The sequence below is a fragment of the Micromys minutus genome, assembly GCF_963924665.1.
Source record: "Micromys minutus genome assembly, chromosome: 14".
NCBI lineage: Eukaryota > Metazoa > Chordata > Mammalia > Rodentia > Muridae > Micromys > Micromys minutus.
Window position 1 is genome coordinate 50,962,702 of NC_137983.1, and position 22,377 is coordinate 50,985,078.

Here is a 22,377-nt window from a genome sequence, read left to right on the forward strand (position 1 = left end):
TGCTGCTTCCACGCCTGCATGTGTACCTCCTGCAGTACATCAGTGGCTCAGACACCCAGGCTGTGGTGCGGCCGTTCACACTGCTCTGAAACGGTGCCCTGCTCTATCTAAACCAGCATGTGCACGTTCTGGGATGTTGGCAGACACTGTGGGACATGGGACATGGAACGCAGTTCTTTCCCTGGCAGAGCTCAGCTGAGTTAGCCTTCCCCAGTGACCAGGCTGGAGACAGCTCCACATGGAGGAACACTGGAGGGCAGGAGCCTGACAAGGCCTCTCAAAGATGGAGTGGAAGCCACTTAACACCCAGCACACGATGCTGCAGAGCTGTCAGCCCCAGGCTCCCCAGTCCCCAATCTGACATGCTTGTCTGCCCCACCCACACACCAATAAGAAGAGCAATGAGCTGCACGTGACAGAGGGTCCCCGAGGCTGTGTCCTACATGACTTGCAGTGGTCCGTTGTCCACGGTGTGATCAAATATCTGACATTAGCAGCTTAAAAGGAAAATTTACTCTGGGCCGTGCTGTCAGTAACTCTGTGGCTTCTGAGCCTGTGACAAGCCAAAGATATGATGCAAAGGCGTGTGGAGGAAAGCTGTTCATCTCATGATAGCTGTGGGAGGTTAGGAGGTGTGTGGGAGAGTGGGGGGCATCTGTCCAAGGCATTCCTACAGCAACACCCCATTTCCTAGTTTCCACTACCCCTCAATACCATCAAAGTATGAATCCATCGTTGGATTAGGCCAGAGCCCTCACGGTCCAACTGTCCTTACCTTAAACCCATGGGCTGTCAAGGGGGCAGTGTTATATTCAAAGCATAATGCTTTCAGGAGACTCTGGCGGACCCTCTGGAAAATGGCCCATACCTCACAATCCCATGAATCTGGTGGTGCTGAGGGCCAAGCTTTGTAGGGAAGGTTGGGACAAGTCGATGTTTGGCCAAGTAGAAACAAAGCAGAGGCTGAAGAGGGGGCAGCCCTGGCTACAGGGTGAAGGAAAAGAAACACAAATGTGTCCTGTTGTGTGCCCCAGCTGCAGACAGAACACTGCACACCCAGGCTGGGTAGTCAGTGTTTCCCAACCAGCACCGGCTGCCTGCCCAGGAGGGAGGACTGGTCAGTGACGCAGGGGAGAGAAAGTGGTTAAGTGTGCCCTTGCACGCTCGCACGCACCCTGCTGGCCTGAGTCTGCAGCAAGGATTGCCAGTGGATCTGCTTGGAAGCTGGAAAGAGGAGAGCATCACACAGGCCGATTTTAAAATTGGGTGGACATGGAGGTCGTGGGAAACACCAGATGATGGAGGGTCAGCAAGACAGAGAGTCCCAGAGCCACCTCCTTGTTCACCTCCTTGATCTTGCTGTTTGGTTTCACTTTATCAAATACATAAAAACTCAACACACGCACTGCACTCACTAGCCAATGCCTCCTTTCCCCGGTCTCTGACAGAAAATGCAGGGGGTGAACACAAGACACCCCCCCGGCAAACCCCCCCCCCGCCCCTAGGACTGCCCTCAGCCTCAGGACTGTGGCCCAGACACATTCCTGCGGTTGGTTCTCAGGATTCCAGGAACCATGGTAACCACAGCTGCTTTACCCGGAGGCCACTGAGTCAGTCCAGTCAGAGAACAGTCTAACTCCTGTCCCTTTTCCACGCCACCCTGTCTGCATCATGACCCCTAGGTTATTATGACGCTTTTCCCAGGTGTCATGGACTGGCTTGCCTACCACCCTCATGTGAACGCCAGCCAGCACAGCACACCGTTGCTTATTTTCTAACTCCGCCCATTCCTGTGCTCTATGTCCCCACGGACAAAAGGCAGGGAAGACCCAGTCTCGCCTCTCTCTAGGAGATCATCCTCCCCAAATCCACCCTGGCATAGCCCCTCCCCTCTCCCTGTTCAAGGTTTTCAGCGATTCCTATTGGCCACAGGAACATTCAGGATGATCCGTTTTACCCGGTCTTGCCTCTGGCATCCCCATGTGGTCCACTGTGGCCATGAATGCAGCCTTCATTATATTCACAGACAGGATGCACAGCAATCTATACAGGCTACACGTTCATATACATGGCTCACACGCTAAGCCATGTCAGGTACTGCACAGAGTGGCTGGGCATACAGGGGGCACAAGTGAACACCCAGGCTGCTGTTCCTTGAACATCCGGGCTGTCCCCTCGCCCTTCCTTCTGAGGAGTCTAACTGCAAGCTGCAGGAGGGACAGTGACATCGTAGCCCTTCCTTCCCGGGGATGTACCTGGTAACATGCTATGCACAGGGGCATCGATGTTGACGTCCTGCAGGTGCTTCAAGGTCTCTGTGTGGAAGAGGCGAAGGGTGGATCCCGTGGTGAAGGCAATCCAAATGCCAACACCAGCCACAACCATGTGGGAGATGACCATCCCTTCATCTTGGTGGGCCTCCATCTGATTCTTGGGGAGTAGAGGAAATAAGGTCACACAGGAGATCAAGGGGTACAGTCAGAGTCTACAACAGTGCTGTAGGCAAAGATGCCACACAGCGGGACTTGGCGGAGTCACACCTGAGGATCGTGGGGTTCAGCTGGAGATCAGCACCGACCTCCTGTCCACAGTCACAGAACAGCAGCTGTGGGCACAGTGCTATCGAGACTTCCCCAAGTAGCCAGTCATTCACAGAGCTACTTTCCTGTTATTATGGTGCCTTTACATGCTGAGAGAACAACTTCAATGCACCGTGAAAGGGGGCTGCGGAGGGAATGGCTGCTGGCTTACAACCAAGGAGACGCAGCCCACTGAGCAGCACCAGGCACTTGGCAAACCCCAGCAGTATAGCCATCTTGAGAACAGAGGGGGTGTAGACGCCAAAGCTAAGTCAAGGTACAGTGCAGCAGCACCCCCAAAAAGTCAAGTAATTCACAATCAGTATCAATCTTGGCTCTCTGAATCTGAACAACTTAAAATGCCCCAGGAGGAGGGGACAGACAGTGCTGTGTCCTAAGAGAACAGGGGGGCAGAGCACATGACCCATCAATCACAGACAACAGGCTTGCTGAGGTCACGGTACCCCACACCCACACAGACGCTCCCAGGAGAGCTGTATCTCCTTTCAATGGAAGATCCCAGGGTAGACGCTGTTTGGGAAGGTCTCTGGACCTCATCTCCTTGGCCTATTTCTTCAGACTGCTGGATGCTGGCACACACAAACTAGATTGATTTTTTTTTTTTTTTTTTGGCTATTGATCTTGTAACCTCTGACCTTGCTGAGTTCCATTTATCTTATTTTTGATCTGCTAGTGTTGTTCCGGATTCTTCAGGGATTCTGTATTCAAGACTATACCTTAGCAAAATCACCTCCTCCTTCCAACCTGACAGCCACTCAGCCCAACCCCAGCATCTCAGGTAATAACACTCAACTCTCCGTGGGCAGCCGAGGAGGCAGGCCTGAGGTCTCTGTGTGTGTTCACTTACACCGTTGCTATGCCAACACACAGCTTCCTCTATGTGCCCTGAGACACTAGCACTGGCCTAGCCCCTAGACTCCTCTCTGTGGGTCCATGCTGAGCAGTCTGTCTGATGTTCACCGGACAGCCCTGGTGACAGTTGTTCCTGCTGCAATCCCCATGGGGGTGGGGTGGGGTTGTCTGCTTCATTCTGGAGCTCAGGCTGGATACAGGGACACTCCTGGGATGCTGAAGAAGGCTGGTGCCCATGAGTCTCAGTGCCCGAATGGTCTTCAGGGTTCTGAGATGCTCCCCCCCACCCCTTCGCAGTCAGGCATCAGGGGAGGAAGAAGCCTGAATCAGCAGATCCCTCTGCTTCCTGCATAACTCTGGCCATACCACACACACACACACACACACACACACACACACACACACACACACCCCAGATCACTGTGATTTAACTCAGATCACAAAGGAGCAAGAACCTTCCACGGGGAGCTTGTAATCCAGACACAAAGAATAAATGTCACCAGCCCAGGACCCTGCAACTGCTCTACGTTTGAGACAGCTGGGGTGCCCTGGGACTGGAGAAAGAAGTGGCTGTGACTCACATGCCTAGCCTAAGCAAGCGACATGGGGTCAGGGAGGGTCAGATTGCTCTGTGTACTGTTCTCATGGGGCAGCTAAGCTCATACCTGCCCAGCTTCACCGGTCTCTGAAAATTAGCACCGATTTCCTCAGGGCAGGTATTCTGCCAAGTCTCAGGTGGAGGTCAAGGCAGGACATTCTATCTTGTAATACCTTGTTTCTGTAAGTGCTGCAGGGGCTTCCCTTCCCACCCACTGCCCTGTGTTCATGTTGGGCGCAGAACTGTCTGCAGGGATAGATGACCCTCTGTGCATCTGGGGACACAAATCTTGATCAGTACTGTCAAGGCAGAACAGTAACTGCCCCAGGAACCTGTGGAAGCCGAGCCACGGGACTTCGAAGGAGGCTTGAAAAGGCAGAACAAGAAACCACAGCTTGTGAGGAGGCTCCACTGGAGGATTAACCACAAGCTCCTCTTTCCTCTGCACGTCACAGGCCTACCCAGCCTTTTCCCCAGCCAGCTGCAACTCTAGGGTCTCCAATTCCCAGAAACCTACTCTATTTGACTTCCAGTCTGCAGCACTTGGGAGGGTTGGCAGTATCATCTTCTGAGGAAACACATCTCATAACACATGGCCCGTAGCTAAGGTCCCGGGTGCTCCATGTCACATGGCAAGTGCGATCTTCAGAAGGGAAATGCCAAGTCTGCACTGGGGCTTAAGGACTAAGGGGCTAGCCCCAGCAGACTTGGCTGTTCCCATCTCTGCCTGCGGATCAGGAAGCTGAAAGGCAGCCCAGGCCTCTTCCCCTGGAACCTTAACACAAAGGCCTTCCTGGCCCTGTCAGACCCACTAAGCCCTCTCATCCCTCACCCACGTGACTCTGTGGTACCCCTTCCCGTGTCTTCCTCATGAGCTCCGCTTATCTTGATGGGGGTGATGAGGTCCTATGGTTTGGTTTCCGTATACACAGACTAGTGGCCGACACAGCACTCGAACATTACAAAGCCAGTTCTGACCTTGCCTGCTGACGACTGGGAAGAAGGGAGTCACCAGAGCACTTGACACTGTCCCATGGCTGGATACACTGCCAGCGTCTGCTCTATGGTACCTGTCCCTTGGCAAGTACAGAACCGTGCTGCCGAACGCTGGATCAAAGACCACGTGACACTGGATCAGTTCTGTGATCTTGGGCGTGTCTTAGAGGTGACACGGACACCAGGATGAATGTGCGGAGCCCTGGTCTGTGCTGCTGGGTTAATTGTCACAAGGAAGAGGGTAGCTGAAGGCCACTGTGGTGTTGCTGCGTTACTGTTCTGGCTGATCATCCTGTCTGTCCCTTTATCCCTCTTTACTTCTATCCATCCGAGTTTGATAAAAAAACAGCACCACATATGGTGGAGACTCAAGAGTGAGGAAAGCCGTCTTTGGAGTTAAGTGGCTCCAGGAATGAAGACGTCACTGTGCTTGTGGCTCTAGGACAGAACAGCTGGGAACTCAGTTAGCGTCTGCTAGACCCCAGAAATATCAGCCTGTTCATGAACGCAGATGGCTTCAGACCTGTATTAGCTTTTTGAAACTAGACTTTTACACACACACACACACACACACACACACACACACACACACACAAAGAAATAACGTGGAGAATACGGTTCCTCCCCACGAGACCATCAGCACAGGAACTGCCCTCGTGCTGGCAGGAGGCAGACGTATCGTGTGGGAGGCGTTCTGTCCTGGCTGCCAGGTTAGACCCCAAACCCAGGACACGCTGGCCTACGAGCCTTCTCATTCAGCCCCGAGCAGCTGTGATGATGCCTCGCCCTCAGAGCCTTCTCCCCAAGGGGTCCTGGTGCGCTCCACCCTGCAGGACCCGGGCTTAACCAGAGGCTCACAGTCTGTGAGAAAGGCAGCTCCCTCCAGCAGCAGAACCACCCCCCCACGCCTCACCCCAGCTGGGTGAACACAGGTTGAGATCCTGGGCTGCACCCACATCTCAGCTGTGGCTGCCCACAAAACAGGAACAGCACGGATCTCATTTTCCCAGAAGAGCGGGTTTTGCTTCTCTGTAAATGTCGAGTTATTTTGGGACTAAAAGTTGCTCAGAGGGACTGGTTCATGGGTCTGGATGCTCTACTCTTTGAGCCTTGGAAATCTCCAGCTCTGAGCCTCTCTAGAGCATGAGGCATAAGAAAGCAGACAGGGAACACTACCTTCTCTCGGTGGCCTTCCGCGGGGAGTCTGCAGAGAGCACCCCCTAGCACCTTTGGTTTTAGTTTCTTATAGTAATACTGGTAACACTGATGATGAGGGTGATGGTATAATGTTGCCATTTAGGGAAAAACATCTTAAGATAGTGTTATTATGTCTCAGAATGAAAATGACACTAACAAAACATTACTCTGACTCTTGTTTGTCTCTTTTAGCAAGATTTCATCCTGATTTTTTAAAAAAAATGTTTGTGCTGGATGTGGGCATTTCCCTTCACCGACAAAGTAGCCCCAAACTTAGAGGCCCAGAAGAGCATCCTGTGACACGCAGCTGTGCTATTTTAGACATAGAAACAGCAAGGTGGCAACTGCTACTGTCACATCTGCCCTGTGGAGCATGTCTATGAAGGTTTTAGAACTTTCTAGGAACATGATTTCCAAGACGATGTCACTGGTACTGGCAAGGGTTGCAACCAAGTTGCCATGGTACCTGTGACTTGGTAGGGCGTGCTCTGAGCTCGAAGGCCAAGTTCTTACAACAACAGTGACTCACAGGAGGATGTGAAAGTAACTGAAGTTACCAGGAAACTACTGGAGAAAATGCTTGTCCAGGTTTCCTTCTGCCTCTCCTGTGACTGACTAGCTGGCAGGCTGGGCCTTGGAAACACAGAGAAGCCACCTCGTACATGAATCAGTAACAGACACTGGTGTGGCCCAGCATTCAGGCTGAGGCGGTAGGATCTTCTGCTGAGGCTCAGCCCGGGAGTGAGTGAAGCTATCTCATCGCTGTCCCAGGGAGGAAGTTTTGAACTTGCGGCTACCCAGAAAAGTCAGTGCCATCTGCACCTTTGTCCAGGTGGAAACATCCTGTTGCGACTTTGCCCCAGAGACGTAGTTAGGAAGATGTAGTTTGCAAAGCCGGAAAGTGTCTTGGTTTCACATCCAGAATGCACCACCCATGCCTGCCGATCCTTGCTGCTCCTGGGAAGCATCCTGTCTACAGCAGGCAGGAGTAGGGTATGCTTGATAGCACTCACCTCTATAGTGTGAGTCTCCACGCTGGCCATGAACACCTGCCCTCCTGAGGCTGCCCACAGCGCGCCCTCCACCAGGAGAAGGCTTCTGACTGGCAGGACACCCAACTTGATCACTTGCTGGGGTTCCGAGTTCCAGGATCCATCTTAAAAGAAAACAATTTTAGTTTCCCTTGAGTTCAGGCAGCTGTGAATGGGGACAGAGAAACAGGGCCACACGTCACTGCAAAGCACAACTCAAGTTACCAACTGTGAATACAAAGCTTGCGTTTGACAAGGGCTGTCCTGGGCCCTGGAACCGGCCCTGTGGTACGTGGAAGACACAGACAACAGCAGGCAGAAAGGGATAGCTTCCTATGGGTCCCAGCAGTGTGCTATTACCTGTCATGTCTCTAGACACATCCCGTGCTCTATGGTTTCTTGGTCTGTAAGATGGGGGCAGTACGGTCAGAAGCCTCAGAACTTATTTCAGGAACTAAGACTGAAGTGCGTATGGAAAAAGCTCTGCCCAGGACACAGGACCCGTCACATGGTTCCACAGATGCCACCGTGGCCCGGTGGTAATACGTGGAATGATTAGGTTGTGTCAGAAGGACTATATCCAAAGTCACTGGGCAGATGCTTATGTCATCAAAACAGTGATGTGAACAGCATCTCAAGGAGATCATGTCTTTACCGGAGGGGAAAATAACGGGACTAAGCCAAAGGCTCTGCTCTTTAAATGCCTCCCTCCCTTCCCTGACCCCAGGAAGCCAAAGTGTATCTTAGTTTGAAAGAGTGACAGACCTTAGTGATGGGTTAGTTCTACCACGACTCAAGAATCAACCCACAGCACAGTGACTGTACAGAAGGAAAGCGAGACCTCATGTGAATTTTAAAGCAACGGACAGGGCCGTGCTCTCTGTATTTACTTCTTCAGTCTTCACCCCAGCCATTCATTAAGCCCCAGGAGTCTGATGGTAATTAGATCATGGGTGTATCGGTGTGGCTTCCCTGCCGTGTGTGTGTGTGTGTGTGTGTGTGTGTGTGTGTGTGTGTGTGTGTGTTCTCTTAGTGAAGAGGAAGCAAAGTCTCAGCTTCTTCTGTTGAACCAGACCCCTGAGCCTCTGAGTAAAACACCTCTGAGCAAAGGGAGCTGGGCTGGGCGAGGTTGTTAGAAGTGGGCAACTGAGCGATCTCTGACTTCCATGGTGTACTTCCTGTCACAAAACACCCTCAATGGGAATTCTGCTGAGGCTGAACAATGGCGCAGGATGGTTTTGCCTACCTTTCATGTAGCAGGTGCACTGGGTCTGCATATGGTTAGATACATGTGTACACAAATACATGCATACATGCACACAGAAATGCCAGTATACACACAGCCACATGCACGCATGCACATACACGCGCACATTCACAAGCACACATGCATGAATGCATGCACACACATGCACACACAACATACACACACACATACCTTCTCTCACCTGTCCTAACATTCATACAAACATGTGGTACTCACAGCCCTTCACCGCACAGCCTGTACCTGTGATAGAACATGCTCCTGAGGGTGAACGTGGCCGTGAGAACTCAGAAGAGACAGAGCTCGGCCCACAAGCGGCCAGAAGAACGCGGTGCTGCGGATCATCGGTATGGTTCCTTTGAAACAGGAACTCCAAGATCAAAATGGGATAGCCCACTTTAGATATTTTGCTTTGGTTAAGACTAGACTCCTAACAATTGGCCTCTGTTTTCTGGCTAAGCAAGAGCTTTTTTCCTTAGATACTGTGTTCTTGTCTCCCTGAGAGGGCCACGTGCAACCTGCAAGTGTGTGAATCTGGGCCAATAGGACTGCCTCCCGGGACAGCTTCTTCCTGGGTTTGTGTCGAGGCCGGAGCTGCCAGGCAGGCCACCTGCACCATAGTCAGACTTCATACACAAGCTAACAATACTGACAGTCCCGTGGCTTCACAACCTGAAAGTTTCCAGTCAAGTCCCAGGTTTCCCAGCCCCAGTCCAAGGCGACTGCCCACTCTGTCCGGGAAGGCCACAGTCTCTGACCAATCACATCCTTTGCCACCAGGAACAGAACTACAGCAGACTCTATATGGACGCCCCGCCCACTTCATGCTCTACTACTCAGGCCTACCCACAATGCTCAGGGAGCAAAGATGCCTCGAGCCATGTATAACACAGCATGGGGCTGGGTTGGTCAAAATGTACATAGATGGGGATTGGTCCTTTAAGAGAGTAGCACACAGGAATGAAGAAGGCCAGATGGCCAAGGGAAAGGATCAAGGATAACTGACTGGAGACCTGAAAGAGAGGGCACCAGGGACAGGGGAAGCCTAGACCAGTGTAATTGCAATTGGAAAGTCAGACCAAAACCAAACCAAACCAACAAGATTATACAAAACTCCCTGTGCATGTGCCTTCTCTAAGAAGGGGAAACAATGAAAAACTAGGGTGAAACCAAAGTACCACCCAAAGCAGATGGAACAGGAAGGGGACTAGTGGCTTTTGAGTGGAAGAAAGGGTCGGGGACATGGCTCCGGGGCCAAGCTTTTGCTCTACATGAAAGCGCAAGGCTCAGCTCAGTCTCTAATACATTCAAGATAACGAAGCAAGACTTAGTACATTGGATTATGTTCTAAGTCACTATGTAAGTGTTGACAGTATATTTTTAATCTAACTTAGGCAAACCACACCACGAACTATTTCAAAGCTCACATACACTCATAGTAATGGAAAACTAGACATCACCCTTTGAAATCAGCTTCGAAGACCTGTTACATCCTTCTGGAATTACCTCCCTTCCAACTTCCAAATAAACAATATTCCCATGCACTGTGGAATCAAAGAGGGGCCTGGAGAACACAAGGCGCAGAGTCAGACAGCAAGGCCCAGCAACAGTGGACAAAAGCCCAGGGCTCCCCATATAATGTTTGTTCTTGACAGTGCTCCACAGAGTGGCAAAGAAGTCACCAGCCATTTTGAAAGCCCACTAACAAATATTCAGAAAGCACTGGGGCGGGAAACCCCACAACCTATTTTGGAGGTGGTGGCAATGAGACTCCCTCCTTAGGACACGCAGCGGGTCAGTAGGATGGCTTTGGAGGTGTATGCATAGGGCCTGAGACCATTTCCTGGGGAGCTCAGGGGACAGATGTGCAAGGCTCTGAGGTCAGCCTGGGCATCTCGTGAGCATGCCTGTCACACTGTGCAGCAGCAAGGACAGTCCCTAGAAAAGCATTTCCTTGAGGCAGCAGCTGAAGCCTGTGACAAGAGCCAATGAGAGAGCAACAGTAACCTGCGTACGAGAAGACGGGTTCCCAGAGTCCAAAGAACAGTGTGGGGCTGCTTTACCCTCTCATCTGCTGGGAGAATCACAAAGGGACCAGACAGCCAGGGAGGCAGGAGGGGGCTCTGGAGGAGAGATGTGACCTGGGCAGGTCTCTTTCCATCCTTATCAGAGCCCATCAGGATGGCTGGCTAAGTACCGCCATGCTGTAGGAGGATTGGGGTGAGGGCTGAGGGGCACACATGGGAACTGAGAGCTTCTGAGGTGGTAAGGACCGGGCTCGGTGTTTGAGACTGTGAGGGCAGAGAAGCCAGTCACCTCTGTGCTGTATGGAAAGATCATCAATGGAGAAGCTATCCCTGGGGTGGCTGTCACAACCCCCATGTAAAAGTGGGCTTGAGGGATGGAGGAAAGCTCAGGAGAGTGTTGGAGAATTCAGCAGGCCCAACAGCACTGGGTGGGGGGCCCTGTCATGGTTTGAATTTGCTTGGCCCAGGGAGTGGCACTATGTGGAGGTGTCACCTTGTTGGAGTAGGTGTGGCACTGTGGGCGTGGGCTTTAAGACCCTCACCTTAGCTGCATGGAAGTCAGTCTTCCACTAGCAGCCTTCAGATGAAAATGTAGAACTCTCAGCTCCTCTGCACCATGCCTGCCTGGACACTGCCATGCTCCCGCCTTGATGATAATGGACTGAACCTCTGAGCCTGTAAGCCAGCCCCAATTAAATGCTGTCCTTATAAGAGTTGCCTTGGTCATGGTGTCTGTTCACAGCAGTGAAACACTAAGACAGGCCCCGGGGCTGGTCTGGGTTAATCTGAGTCTCTGTGGAACAGGAAGAAGCCCCTGGAAACCAGCTTTAGAAAAACTTCCCCTGTGTCCATCAGTGCTTGTCTTTGGAGACAGGAGTGACAAGGGGAGACTGGCTCGTAGCCACGGGTCAGGGCTGAGTGTGGCTAGTTACCTGAAGCCTTGGTGTAGCTGGCTACAGACCCGTTGACCAGGCCTGCATACAGGCCTTGAGGGGAGCAGGCCAAGCTCAGGACTGTGGACTTGTCAGGCGTGTAGAAATGCTGAAGCCTCACCTTCTTACATCCCTGGCTGCTTTTGTAAATGGAAATGCTGCAGACAAAAAGAGTCGGAATTAACAGGCCTTCGTGTACACCTCCTTCCTCCCCCTCCCCCCGCAACCCCCAACGATAACACACACTTGGCCACATTTTAAAAAACACCCACAAGCATTACGATTATATTCTTATAGATTAAAGAGGGAGTTTGGGTCATAATTCATTTTTTTCATACACATTTTAGAATGTTAGTTTAATTTTTCTATTAAATGGAGTTAAAAGTTCTGCATAATTATAAGATATTGTTGCTTTATTCCAAAATGGAATAAGTGTCGTGTTTTTAAGAAGAATTAACAAAAAACTAGATGCAAGCAGTAGGGGAGCTTCCCCCTTAAAAAAAAAACTATCAGATTTCTTATCAGATTGATCACCAGGGGCATGGTCACTTTAGTGTGCAATGACAGGAAGTCTCCCCCTTGCATCTTATATAGCCTCACACTCCCCAACGTGGGAGGTGACATGTCTTGCACCGAGGACAATCACTAACACAGTGTGTTGTCTACCTTCCCTCTTCTGTGCCCAGGCAGATGGTGGGCACATGGGGTGCTCTCGAGGCTGTGGCCTCTGGCTCCTTGGCTTCACTGGGCTCTTGGGGCTTTGTCTCCTCAGCAGGGATGTATATCATACACAGGATGCGAGACTCCACATTGAAGCACTCAATGACTTTGGGGTTGGCACCTTGGAAGGAGACAATGGCGACCTGACCCATTTGACTGCTACAGCTTCCAATCTAAGACAGAGGAGGCGAGGGAGAAAGGGTGTGACATCAGGCATGCTTCTAGAGTTGCTACAACTTCTGATCTTGGATATGCAGAAACATGACACAGGAAGGTACTGATTTCCATGTGTGAGTCACACTCAAGAGAAAGCAAACGGGGCGAAAGATTCCCAAAAGAGCCCGTTTTTCTTTTTAACATGTTAAAAGTTTTCAGTAACATGGACACAACCTTATTTTTAAAATGGCAAGTATACACACCCAACACCGGACACCTGTTCCGTACGCGACTGCAAGAGCCTCACCTCACCATCATTTCATAATGTGCCAGGGGCAAATTAGTGCCCGTGTGAAATGAGCTGGTGTCGAGGTGCCATGGCACATGTCCTTAGTGAGAAGACAAGCCTTTCAAGAGGCAAAAAATGAATAGAACCCAGCCCAAAGGAAATCATTCCAGGGGCACACTGCGTGCGGTCAGGGAGCACACTGTGTGCTCCTCCCTCCAACCTGGAGCACGCTGTCAAACCTCCCCCTCCCCACTCTCGCAAGTATTCAAAGCTGCAAGCCAGCAAGCTCCTCGGACCCTGTTGGAAGGAGGGCCAGCCATCAGGTCCCTGGTCATGGGTGAGTGTGTGCCTGCAGGGATGTGTCTGTGTGTGCATCGAGTGGCAGCAGCTACAAATCTGCGCAGAAGGAATCGACTGCCCAGGAGAACAGTGTCTTCGCTGGCCCCCGAGCAGGCACACTGACACAGGAGCTGGCCATGCTGCTCCGCTCGGAACACTACTAGCAACACTTCTGCCTGGATGGGGATATCAGCTCTGAGCGATGTGTGCTGAGAGGGGAAGTAGGAAGGGCCAGAGGCCAGGGACCCAGGCCCAGAGACATTCTTCTAGTGTTCAAGAGCTAGAAAACACTAGTGTGACTGAGTATTGCCAGGAGCCTGGACCTGGTATAGGACAAATCCATCCCAGCCATGACACCGGTGTTAAACGCCAGCAATGCCTTGGAAGGGGAGGAAAGCCAGTGAGGTGAGACATTGGAGCACGTGACACGCCCAAGCCACCATGGCAGCATTTGAATTTGTCATCTTGGGTCTTTATTCCTCTGTGAAAATCTTAGATGAAAAAGGGCAGAGGCCAACAGTTTAGTTTCCAAGTTCAAACCCCACTAGGAGTGCTCTGTTTGGAGACCTAACCTGGTAGTCTCTGCTCAGCTCCCCTCAGCCACCCGCCAGCTCTAGTGAGAAGCGAAAGTTCTTACCCACAGGAAGCCACGTGCCGTGGAGGGTGAGGCTGGTTGACTCTCATTGCTTAGGTAAGGTTCAGGGTTATAAGCTGCGCATTCAATCTGCAATGGAATAATACAACGCTGCAGATTCAAAATGTTTTCCACCCTTGCTTGGCTGAACCATGGGCTCCAGCCCCGGGATACAAGCAGTCAACTGTGTAAGTCTTACAAGTTGGTTTTGCAGACATGAATTCCCAAGGTCTTTTGTGGTTCTGTCTTAGCACCCCCTCAACCAGGTCAAAAGCTGGGCGTGCCAAATCAGCCAGAAGTACCCAGTGAGGAGCAGGAAGGCCGATGGTACGTCTGATGGCCTCCCTGGCACATGAGCTGAGTGGTTTTACGGGGCAAGAGTTTGGAGGCTTCCAAAGGCTTGCTCTCTTGAGCCAGAGACAGGATAGTCCCCGTGAAATGGATTAGGGGCCAGGAATGAAGGACCCTGGTGCTTGGCACTTTAGTGGAGAAGGAGATCTACTATATCAAGCAGATAGAGGCATTAGAGTCCTGACCCTCTATAGAGAGGGACTGTCGACCGAGCTGGGTCATCACAGAGGAGGGAGATGTTGGACCACAGTGGGAATGGGGCCTCCAATCACCTTAGCCAGCAGCATGCCTCTCAGACAGTGGCTAAGCCTCACTGGCGGGCTCCCGGCAATCATCTCTAAGACTACCAAAAGCATTTCCTCTTAAAGAGTAGTAACAGGGTCCAACACTGGTGTTCCCTAAGTAAGTCCTCTGCAAAAGCAGGCACCGCCCGGGGTCCTCACCTTGAACTCTGGCTGCTTGGCCACCATCACAGGCATGTGTCCCACCAGGAGAGGGTGTGTCTCCTTCTTGGCTAGGTTGCCATCGTCATCCACACAGAACCATCCCATGTGGTTTTCCTCCTCTGTGGGCACATTCAGAGACAGCAGAGCTGAGCTGCTGGGGTAAATTGCCTGTCATGTCCCAGCAGTTGTACCCAACCCTCCACAGCGTGTGAGCAGGGATGATTCTATCTCAGGAAGCCTTCCTCTCCCTAGCTCGAGGTGTGTGGGGGGTTGGGAAGGAGACCCCCCTCTCTATGCAGCCTACCAGCATACCATGGGGCCTCACGCTCCCTGTCTGCTCCTGAACTGAATGCATCAGCAAAATGGGCTGGGTTCACCCAGATCCATTAAAACACTCATAAACCCGAAAATGTAATTTGCTTCTAAAGAAGTGGCCGCCTTAGCCCTGAGTGAACACAGCAGAGAGCTTACCCTTATGTCATTTCACAAGGTGCTGTCCCTTTGCTTGTAGAGGCACAACCCAGTGAATCACCCAGGAGGGGACAGAGAGCCATGTCCCTATGTCCCTATCCTCTGTCAGGCGGGGGGTGGGGTGGGCTGCCTTTCACAATAAGACTCTTTTTCCTCTCTCTAAGCATTGCTTTCTGGGGGACCTGCAACAGCCGACTTGACTTCTGTCTTATTCTCGGGTGAGTTTTCAGACTATGTGCACTCAGGGGAGGCTTTCACAAATGGTGTGCATACCTGCCCACATACAGGTAATCAATCACAGGCACAGACACCCACACCTGCACACCAGCATTCACTCACAGGCCACGGATATGCACACATGGCACTGCAGTGCAAGCTGAGTAACAGGTGTGTGTGTGTGTGTGTGTGTGTGTGTGTGTGTGTGTGTGTGTGTGTAAATTCTATAGAAATTCTACAGAGAAGGATCTCTGCTGATCTTCCCCCCTGAATCTATCATCCTTCGGTCTATCCAGCTAAACCTAATTTCCTATCACCTAACACCCGATCTACCTACTATGTATCATCTATTTACCAACCTTTTGTCTATCTACCTTATTATACATTATCTACCAATCTGCCAACTTACCTATCATTTCTCATCTACCTACCTCCATCCTTCCATCCATCCATCCACCCATCCATCCATCCATCCATCCACCCATCCATCCACCCACCCATCCATCCACCCATCCATCCATCCATCCATCCATCCATCCATCCATCCATCCATCCATCCTTCCATCCATCCATCTACCCACCCACCCACCTACACAGGCTAAAAGAAAAAATGAACCAGTAAACAGTTCTAAAGCCACATCTGGCCAAAGGAAAAACACAGGACTGATGTGTCAAGCTGGGAGTCCTGAGTGACAAGGTAGGATACACTGCACTGCCTGTCCCAGGAGGGGGTGGGCACAGAGGCTGAGATGCTGTGTCCTCTCCCCTTCTTGAAGACTTCCCAATACCAGAGTTTCTGGCTCTGGACCAGGACCTCAGGGACAGCCCTGTGCTCAACAGTCACAATATACAAGACTGTCAGACCACCATAGAAGCCCCTGGTGTGTTCTGCAGGCACTGAGTGATAATACGATCCTGTAACATAACTTTTCCACTCTAATCTAAGCTTCCGGGTCACGGGAAGTTTTCTCTCTGTCCTGGTTTCACCCTCTCAGGTGTATGCATGATCATGTGACCTCTCTGACGAGCCTGAAGCATCCCTTTCTTAATGGAGCATGCCCAGTCAGCTTAAACCCCGCGTCTTACCAAGGGCCAGCTTGGCCATCTGCAGGCTGCTGACCCAGGACTCTTTGATGGCAGGGGTAAACGTATTGAACACAGCAGTGCAGAAAGTGGGCCGCCCTGACCTGCCGGAGAAGAGAAGCGTTCCCTGTACAGACTGCACGGTACTGCGTACACTTAGTCTGCACAGTACCATGTAATGAACCACCAGGCCAGGAAACACATCTGACAAAGACCGTTCCCGTTTTTTTTCTTTTTAAATTACTGACTTGTCCTGCTTTCCTGGGAGCTGTAACTGGATCCTGCATCGGTCGGCGGCTCTGATGGCATCTTCTTTCCTCAGGATCAGCCGTTGTAAACCAGACGTCCAGTCGTGGGCTACTGACTGGTTTAAGTTCTACAGAGGAATAACACACTTATTAGCTTTTGTTGCTTTTGCTTTATTTTGTGACAAGGTCTCACTCTAGCCTAGGTTGGCCTTGAACCATGTAGCCCAGGCAATCCTCCTGCCTCCTGCTACCAAGGGCTGTAATTATAGGCGTGAGACAACACGATTTGCTTGTGCACACATTTAGAAGAAGAGAAAAAGCAGAGCTCTGGAATGAAAACCCCAGGGAGACCCCACTGTGTTCATGACTGGTTACAAACTCCCTGGGGGGGGGTTGATCAAGCAGAGACATTGTAGAAGCTCAACTACTGCAGCAAGGAGGAAAGCCACACTGGCCCAAACAACAGAAGATCCGAGGGGGGGGGCTGCTCCTTAGAGGTGTCCCAGTGCCCCAGTCTGGAGACTGAAGAGACAAAGCCATGCTCGCAGATCTGGAAGCAGCAGCTGTCCCACCCAGGAGGCCCTGTTACCTGATAGCTCCCCCGGAGGTTTCCTATCAGCTGCGAGATCTGGCAAACGACATTCAGGTCGTGCAGCAGGTTCTGCAGATCCTGGTACAGCTGCCCTGGCCCCACGTAAACTTTGTCTGGAAACAAGAAGGAAGAACAAGAGCCGCTTACCCCCTGACTGGGGCGGGGGGGGGGGAGCACTGAGATACGTTTTAGTTTTGCTAAATTTAGTTTAGCTTATTTAAAGTTGGGGAGGATCTAGAATGGAAAAAAAATAGCTTCAGCCGTTTGGGAGTTGTTCCTTTGCTAATTGTTATTATGAAACAATTTTACATCACATAGAACAATGCCCTCCACCTGCCTTACAAGAGGCTGGCATCCGTCTCACAGAACTGTATACTGTGATGCTTGGGAACGACAGGAAACTCACTGCCCCTGTCATATCCAACTGCCATCAGTTTCTGCTCATTGTTCTTGTCCTGGTCCAGCCCATGTCCCTGCACGCTAGGAGTGTCCTAGCTTTCACCTGCATCCAGACTAGAATAGTCACAGTCGGTCTTTGATGAGTTTGACTCTTTTAAAAGACGCTGCTGAGTTATCTTATAGATTGTCTTACACTTTGACTGGTGCTTTGTAACCGAGATGGAGGAAGGGAGGGAAGGAGGAAGGGAAGGAGGGAGGGAAGGGAAACGAGAGGTGAGTGGATGAGGAGACAGATGGAAGAGAGAATTTCAGGCTGTCTCCAAAGTCCTGAGTAGCTGAGGATGACCTTGAACTCATGACTGTCTTGCCTCTACTTGGGGGTGGCTAAGACCCTAAGTGTGTATCACCATGCTGCATTATGCAACTCTGGAAATGAGACTTGGCATTTGATGCATACATACTAAGGAATCACTGTCAACTGAGCTACATCCCAAGGCTCCTAGTCTTAAGCATAATCATTATTGGTAAGGATTACCAGATGTTGAAATTTAACTTCAATCAAATTCCCTGAGGAATCGCCAACACCTCCGAATTCTCTAGGGATATTTTTCCAAAGTCAAACATTTAGAAAGGCAAACTTGGGTCAGGAGGTAATGACTATGTGGATTATGTGTCCACAGTTGGATCTTACCAGCCAATCCCCAGTAACCAGGCCAGCTCCAGCGTTTGTGGAAGGTCTGAGGGGCTCAGGGGGTCATTGCACACACTGTATCTCCAGACCCCACAGGCACATGAGTGCTGAGAACAGACCCTCAGCCTCCAAGCTGACTTGGAAACAACCCAGCATCATGCAGAGGCAGGAGGGATCTGAACTCAGGACTACACTCAAAGCCCAGGCTGCAAACCAGCATGCCGTTTATCCTGGCTGTTTTCCACTTTAGTTCATCACACTGCCAGCCAGGGAAAGAGCTAGACTTCGGAGGCAGTGGTGGAGATTCATTTGATCTGAACAGAGCGGGGGCTTGGTGTCCGGGTCTCAGTGGGATGGCTGTCTGGCCACAGCTGTGCCTCTAGGGTCCAGGCTAAGCTGTGCCCAGCTGGTTTCAGGCCGCTGCTAACCTCTTCAGCCTCGTCATAGTCCTGACCAAGAGGGCTGCAAGCTCTCTTTGCACTCTGTCCTGAGGGCCACACAGCTCGTCCCAGCCTTCATTCTGTCCAATGGGTCACTGTGTCAAAGCTGGGACACAGCTATATAAAGACTTCATATAGATAAAGACATATATAAAGACACTCCGATGATGAAGATTTTGTAACTGAGGATGAAGCACTCTGGGTAAAGACAACATCCCACGAGTGGTTACTTGGAACGTGGATCTGATCTTAGCCCATGTACACCTGAGCTACGTGCCCCTCAGTGTCACCACACTAAATTGTGCCAATGTATTATGAAAATGTCCCGGCGTTCTGAGACTGGGACTTCCCTGGACCTCCCAGCTTAGTTGATAATACATCTTGAGGTCTCTTAAGACTCAAGGCGGCTACGTTCTGCATATTCAGACTGTTTACCTGCTTTTAAGAGAACCACATAACAACAGACCTACTCGCTTACAGTTCCCGTGCAGCCAAAGTTACAACCCAAGCTAACACACGGCTTTAATCTTAGGGTATGGACTCTCCCATACCTGTCCCAGAACACGATGCACGTGCTTACATGTATGTTGTGGTGATAAATGCAGGAGACAGCAAATAGCTGAGAGGAACTTTACGCAATCTCTACCACATGGATGCTGACAGCAGTACACAGGTGTTGCCTGACAGCCTTTGCCTGATGTTTGTTACCTAGGTTACAGGGTTACCTTTGCCTGATGTTTGTTACCTAGGTTACAGGGTTACCTTTGCCTGATGTTTGTTACCTAGGTTACAGGGTTACCTTTGCCTGATGTTTGTTACCTAGGTTACAGGGTTACCTTTGCCTGATGTTTGTTACCTAAGTTACAGGGTTACCTTTGCCTGATGTTTGTTACCTCCATTACAGGGTTGTATATACCAGGCAAAGCCTCATATCTTGGGGGCTTCTGTAAAGCAGCCTTCATTCTTTCCCATGGGATGTTTTCTGTGTCGCTAAACAAAAGAAAGAGCAAAGGCAAAGCACCTTTCTTTGTATGGGACAGAGAGACAGGGACAGACAAGACAAGACAGCATTCAGGCGGACACAAACTCAGATTCTTACAACAATTATAGGCAGACCGGAGACCTTTAACTACAAAGAGACAGAAGACACAGGGAGAGGAACAGGAAACCCTAACGTGGGCTCACTCTTGGTTAAACTCTTCCAGGGAAAAGGGCTTCCATTTCCTTCCTTCAAACAACACTTATCCTGGAGACTTGGAACCTATCACTAATACCTTTAACTGATGCAGTGAATGTCTTAGGTGTGTCTATATGCATATTATCCATATTTTCCTTTATGTTTATAAACCAAAGTATTTTATCTGGTAATTTATCTATCGCTTTCACTATGTAAACTTTTGAGAACAAACTGCACACTGGCTTGTAGTGATGTTAGAAATGCTACACCCACTTACTTGATCTGTTAGCATCCACCTTACATTAGCTTTGCAACCACTAATAAATGTTGACTTCTCCAGTTAGTTCACAGCCCAGGAATAGCACCAGGGCTCACAATACAGCTCCCATCATAAACCCCTTGCACCCCATCCTTGGCTCTGTTTATCCTGTTCTACGCCATGGTATTTTTGTCTTACCACATCTCATATCCAATTTTAGCCAAAAAAAAGAGTATAGTTTTATTTGTACTGGTGTTCAGCTGGTGAACCCTTTGAGGACACGTGTCCCCACTGGTCACACCTTAAGCCACTGTGCATGACAAACGTCACGCGGTTGCACGAAGGTAGGTCTGTGCCAGGCGGCCTAGGGACTCTGCTCCAGCTTCCTCACTTCCCATCTGGGGACTCGGTGAAGAAACCAGGAGGGACACCGGCTTCCTGGCAAGTGTTTCTAAACCGGGCCTGTCAAGAATATGCCACTGGTGTCTGGATTTGGAAGGAAAACATTTCTCCCTCCCACTCCCCTTGTGAATGAGCCACATGTTTAAGCAGAAAAAATGTTTCTGCTTAAGCCGGCCTTTCTGGGTCCCTGTGAGCTGGAAGCTGTATCTAGGCTCTCCCTCTGTGTCCATTTCTCTCCAAGGAGGAAAAGTGGTGGGTGGCCAAGTCAGAGTCCTGAGCAGAAACCCCTGGAGGGTGAGAAGGCGCCCGGAGAAAGGAGGATCCAATGTAAGGCTGCTTACCTCACCTCACACACCTGGAGACCTTCCTCAGAAGGGAAGAAATATGAGGACACAGTCCACAGCCAACCGTGTCCTACCCACTTGGGGAAGAGACAACAGGGCAGCAAGCGCTTTAGCCATCCTCTCAGCTTAAAAAATATTAAAAAAAAAAAAGAAAGAAAAACTACATGTGTGTATACACACACCCACACACACACCATCACTGATATGAACCTAGGGCAGGAAGAGAGGTTACTTTCTTCTCAGTAAAGACCTTTATAATGAGACCACAAGGGGTGTGCCCACCTCTGTCAACACAGGAAAAATGTACCAAGTGTCACCTGCAAGGGACGAAGAAGAACAAGAACAGGCACCAAGCCCAGCACCTCTGCTCAAGGTGAAAATTAAAACCCGGCAGACCTCAGAGCAGAGCGCTCTCAAATGCTACTCTGTGTAGAGAAGTGTTCTTGCTTTCTAGCCCAAACTTCAAGTCAAAATACGCAATCAGAAATTTTGTTAGAGCTGGTTTCCAGCACCTGGTGACAAATTCCAAGAAATTTAGATTTGTCGGCCGTTCTCCACTGCTGGCTGGTACACAACTGCTCTCAGTCTTTCCTGGGCTTTCTCACGGACACGGCCCCCTCCCTACACTGCACCCCTCCACCACCGTTTCTATGGGAATCCCTAGAACTAGTCAGAAAATGCAGGGAGTGAGCTGAATGGAATCTTATGGGACAAACGAGAAAGAGGCTGTGTGGCTAAGTCAACAGCCAGGATCTTTACAATACCCCAGGAATGTGGGAGACTCCGACATGACCCTCACGGAGTCTGGAAACTGCTGAGGGGTGTCGGGGCAGAGGATTTCCCATGCCCAGGCCAAGTCTCTCTACAGGGGGAGGCGGGGTGTAAAATGGGGGATGCTGAAGCAGGTGTGAAGGGAAGCTGTCATTGGTGGGTCAGGATAAGCTCCCCGTGCTGCCCCCTGAAGCAGCCACCAATGTCATCTCCAGGCAAACATTTCTCCCCAACACTCCCACTGAGGTTCCCTGATCTCCAGGGAGCCAACAGGAACTGGGAGGGATTGTTACACTCCGATAAAGCAGCCAGCTCTAGCCTGTGTCCCATCCTGACCTCCCCAAAGGTCCAAGGCTTTGGACGCCTGGCTGCTCGCTGAGACAAAAGTCTAGGGTTCCCGTCAGCTTCTGAGTGGGGTGAGAGAGGTCAAGCCCCACTGCGTGTGAAGAGCTAGCTTTTCAGGTACCATTAGACAAAGAGCTTTTATACAAGACCCCAAAAGCGAAGCTGACAAAACCAGGAAGAGAAGAAGGGCATGGTATCAAACTGGGACTTCTCTACACAACCAAAGGTCATTCAGCTGGTGAGCCTTGGAAGATATAAGAATGCCTGCCCGGTGAGTTAACATGTGACAAAGGGCCAGCATCTACCATCCCTAATGAAAGCCAACTAATCTAATTAAAAACAGCCAAATAATCTGAACAGACATGTTTAAGAGTAACATAGGCAAATGCCCAATGAGACCGTGAAGAAACATCCACATCACCAAGCACCGTGGAAAGGCGCATCAGACCTCACCTCATACCAGTAAGAATGACCATCACCAAAACACAAAGTAGCAAATGCAGGCCA

The 22,377-nt window shown here is 50.6% G+C and overlaps 1 protein-coding gene across 2 annotated transcripts in view; it reads right to left on the reverse strand.

The window, feature by feature from the left end:
- The window catches only part of ARHGEF10 (Rho guanine nucleotide exchange factor 10), an 80,386-nt gene that overhangs the window by 6,665 nt on the left and 51,344 nt on the right, over nucleotides 1–22,377 (reverse strand). For both annotated transcript variants that reach the window (XM_080928353.1, XM_080928352.1), the window contains 9 exons: nucleotides 17,040–17,155; nucleotides 16,451–16,578; nucleotides 16,206–16,306; nucleotides 14,430–14,551; nucleotides 13,639–13,725; nucleotides 12,164–12,390; nucleotides 11,498–11,655; nucleotides 7,257–7,399; nucleotides 2,256–2,430 (listed from right to left, as the gene is read on the reverse strand). In XM_080928353.1, coding sequence (XP_080784479.1) covers nucleotides 2,256–2,430; nucleotides 7,257–7,399; nucleotides 11,498–11,655; nucleotides 12,164–12,390; nucleotides 13,639–13,725; nucleotides 14,430–14,551; nucleotides 16,206–16,306; nucleotides 16,451–16,578; nucleotides 17,040–17,155 — 1,257 coding nt within the window. The remainder of the gene's footprint in view (nucleotides 1–2,255; nucleotides 2,431–7,256; nucleotides 7,400–11,497; nucleotides 11,656–12,163; nucleotides 12,391–13,638; nucleotides 13,726–14,429; nucleotides 14,552–16,205; nucleotides 16,307–16,450; nucleotides 16,579–17,039; nucleotides 17,156–22,377) is intronic.